The sequence below is a fragment of the Emiliania huxleyi genome (assembly GCF_000372725.1).
Source record: "Emiliania huxleyi CCMP1516 unplaced genomic scaffold EMIHUscaffold_570, whole genome shotgun sequence".
In the NCBI taxonomy this organism is placed as follows: domain Eukaryota; phylum Haptophyta; order Isochrysidales; family Noelaerhabdaceae; genus Emiliania; species Emiliania huxleyi.
In genome coordinates, this window is record NW_005197721.1 from 29,072 (window position 1) to 32,193 (window position 3,122).

The following is a 3,122-nucleotide window of genomic DNA, read 5'->3' on the forward strand; positions in this document are numbered from 1 at the left end:
CGAATACAGCACATCGTCTCCAGTCCGAGCCAAGTGTTCCTGAGGATCCTAGAACCATAGGGTCGCGAGATCTGCCCTTTGCGTAGAGCGCGCGCGCCGCGAGTCGAGCACTCTCCCCCAGAGAGAATGTGTCCTGGACGCCGTGCGGCGGTCGGGCAGGGGGTGGCGGCGGGGCCGTCATCAGGCCGCGGAAGGAGACGTGCACGTCCTGCAGGAAGGCATCGGGAAAGGTCCGGGAGAGATCTGGGCAGGCCGCGGGAAGGAGAGGCGCGCAGCCGAGTCGCGTTCGGAGAGGAGGAGGCCGGCGGCGATGAAGGCGGACCAAGCCTGCAGGCACCGCCTCTACACAATCACCGGCCACGCCATCTCACGGGTGTGAGTTCTCAAGCAAGGCTCGGCCACCGCCGCCAGAGGCTGGACGCCCGGCGCCCGGCTCGCCCGCTGGCGCAACGTGGCCGCCGCGAGCACGGCCATCGCGTAGAGCGGGAGCTCGTCGAGCAGCTGCGCCCAGTAGCGCAGCGTGCCGTGGAAGATCATCGAACCGACGCCCATCGCCATCGTGACGCTCAGCATCAGCCGGTGCCACCGCGAGAGCGAGAGGCGGTGGTGCAGCCGCCAGGCGTAGCCGGCGCAGAGCGGGTAGGCGGCAGAGGTCGCCGTGTTGAACGGCTCGCTGAGGTACGCCGAGAGCTCGTTGTTGCGCTCGCACCAGTCAAAGTCGCTGTCGACCGGACCCCAGTACGACTGTGTCGAGGCCGCATGCCGCGTCTCGCGGGCGACCGCGATGGTCTCGGGAGTGCTGAAGAAGTAGAAGCAGGTGGTGAAGGAGAGGAGTGTCGAGAGCGAAAGCAGCGGGACGGACCAGTGCATACACACATGGGGACCAATAGAGGCCTCAGCTGCGCGAAAAAGACTGCCGCGCAACGAAGACCGCTGTCGTCGCACGCTGCTGACGCCCAGGATGACAGAATTGGCCTTCGCCAGACTGAGGACTATTGTGCGCCTTGGCGAGGCGGTCCCGGTGGTATTTTTTTAGAGCTGGTTCGGCATGCACGAGCGCGTGGGTGTGTGTGAGCACCGCGGGTCTTTTTTGCGATCCCGGGTCTTGTGCTTGTGCGTGATGCTGCGTGTGGCATGTGGTCGTCTGCAGTCAGTATAGACATGATAGGGGTGGACTATAGGTCCGGTAGGTCAATTGATCTCGCTTAGTCGCATCGTGGGGAGCTCATCCCGGGCCGTCGCAGGCCGCCGCGCATCGGGTTTTTCTCCCGCCCTCCAACCCCTCTCTTGGGTTTTTTTTGCGAAGCTGAGGCCTCTACGGAGAAGCGATCGGGGTTCCGCTGTTGCGGGTAGGGAAGGGATATTTTGCCCCTACCCCACGGCTCCAGATTGCTGTAACGGTAGTTTTGTACAGCGTCAGCCGTCGTCACCTCACGCTGCCCCTCCGCGCGCCCGCCGCCCGCGTCTCATGCAGCTGTACAGGTCCGCCGTCGGTCGGGGGGAGAGATTTTTATTAACCAACAAGAAATCACGACTCTCACAGTGATTTGGGCTCGGCAGCTTGTTAGCCCTCAGCCGAAGCTGGGGCCGGTCCCGTAGCCGAGAGAGCCCGCGCCGATGAGTTCGACGCGGTCGGGGGGGCCTGCGGAGAGGCCAGCGAGGTGGCGATCGCTGTACTTCATGGCGCCCTCAAAGTGGGGCTGGCTGACAAGCCAGAGGTCGATACTCTGGGCGACCCATCGGATGCCACGAATGCCTGAAGGAGAGGGAGGCGAGGCCAGAGGCAGGCTCAGCTGCTCTCGGGTGATCACGCTTTGGTGGCTGAAGGACCCGATGCAGTGTGCAATCTTTACCGGTATGAGACTGGTATTTGGCGATATTTTGATTAGTTTTGGAGTGGTATGGTATAGTGGTATGCGAAAGTGGTATGCGGGGTTTTCAGTAGTTGTAGCGGCTGTCGGTGTGGTCCCGGGGGCGAAACCATGCAAAAGTGCGGGTATTACCCGGGTATACCCGGGTTTTTTCAGGTATACCCGCAAAATACCCGGTATTTTGCCGATTTTGCCGATTTTGCCACCAAGAAGGCACTCCGACTCGCTTTGATTTCCGTGAGGCAACTGGTATCCCGTACCACTTTTTGATTAGTGCAGGCCTTGGGTTTGATTAGCCAAAAACTCCCATACCGGTAAAGATTGCACACTGATCCCGATGGTCCTGTCACATTCGTTCGTGGGGTCGCGGGGGTAGAAGAATTCGAGGTAGAATCGAGTCAGCACATCCTTGTAGTACAGCGGACCGCCAGGCTCGCCGGCAGCATCCGCAGGGAGGCAGCATATGAGGCACCAGTTTTCTGGAGAGCTCGACAGCTGCGGCCGCGATGGCAGAGTCGGCCGCGGTTCGAGCGAGCAGCTTTTGGCTGCGGGTTCGAATCGCGGAAGGCTCGTGCCCTCGCGGAGCGACGCGGGTCGCGCGGCGCGCGCGTGTGCGAAATGCGACAAAAGACGAAAGACGACAGGCGCCTGAGCGCTGTACGCCTGGACTTTTGTCGCCGCAATCGCCACCGCCGCCATTTTGACGAGCAGCGCGAGCGCGCTCGTCGGCGGCCAGCCGTCGCGGGCCGGGCCGAGCCCGGCCTCGACCGGCCGCGCCGCCGCAGCAGGCCCGGAGGCCCACATGGCGGCCGACCAGCTGATCTCTCTCTCTCGGTCGGTCGTTGTTTGTGGATTCGGGCCGAGAACCAGCTCAGAGAGGCGGGAGTGGCTGGGCCACCCCCTACCCCCCTACCCCCTTCCCCCCTTCCCCTGGCCCTGCGGCGGCAGAGCCGCCGGCCTCCCACCCCCTACCCCCCTACCCCAAATCCCCCGATACCACCCTACCCACCTCACAAACAGCCGGAACCTAGCAGCCTCTCAGCGACGGCAATAAGCTACTTTCGGGCAATAACGGTATGCGACAAGTTACATTGTTAGTAGAGAGTCTAGAGAGGGCTTGTGCTGCTCTTTGCCGCGGACATGCCCGTGTTCCGGACTTTTTTTGCGCCTCTTCGCTCTTCTGCGAGGTTCTCGACGTGGTTAATTTTGGCCGCGTTGGCCCGTTGGGTAGCGAGCCGGAGTCTCCGGGTG

At 62.5% G+C, this 3,122-nt stretch overlaps 2 protein-coding genes across 2 annotated transcripts; both read right to left on the reverse strand.

The window, feature by feature from the left end:
• Positions 1-174: 174 nt before the first annotated feature.
• EMIHUDRAFT_371275 (hypothetical protein) lies at positions 175-870 on the reverse strand (the record flags this gene model as incomplete). The annotated part of the gene is made up of 1 exon (XM_005764946.1): positions 175-870. The coding sequence occupies one exon, from the start codon at positions 868-870 to the stop codon at positions 343-345; it is 528 nt and encodes a 175-aa protein (XP_005765003.1). The 3' UTR covers positions 175-342.
• Positions 871-1,521: 651 nt separating this feature from the next.
• Positions 1,522-2,693, reverse strand: EMIHUDRAFT_371283 (hypothetical protein). Its single transcript, XM_005764947.1, has 2 exons — positions 2,212-2,693; positions 1,522-1,836 (listed from the first exon to the last, which is right to left on the reverse strand). The coding sequence occupies exons 1-2, from the start codon at positions 2,673-2,675 to the stop codon at positions 1,572-1,574; spliced, it is 729 nt and encodes a 242-aa protein (XP_005765004.1). The 5' UTR covers positions 2,676-2,693; the 3' UTR covers positions 1,522-1,571.
• Between the last annotated feature and the right edge of the window lie 429 nt (positions 2,694-3,122).

Excerpts from the sequence above, each read along its gene's own strand:
- EMIHUDRAFT_371283 (XM_005764947.1), bottom strand. The coding sequence starts at position 2,675 with ATGTGGGCCTCCGGGCCTGCTGCGGCGGCGCGGCCGGTCGAGGCCGGG. Across the intron at positions 1,837-2,211 it reads ACGAACGAATGTGACAGGAC|CATCGGGTCCTTCAGCCACC; the intron begins CATCGGGATCAG and ends GATTGCACACTG.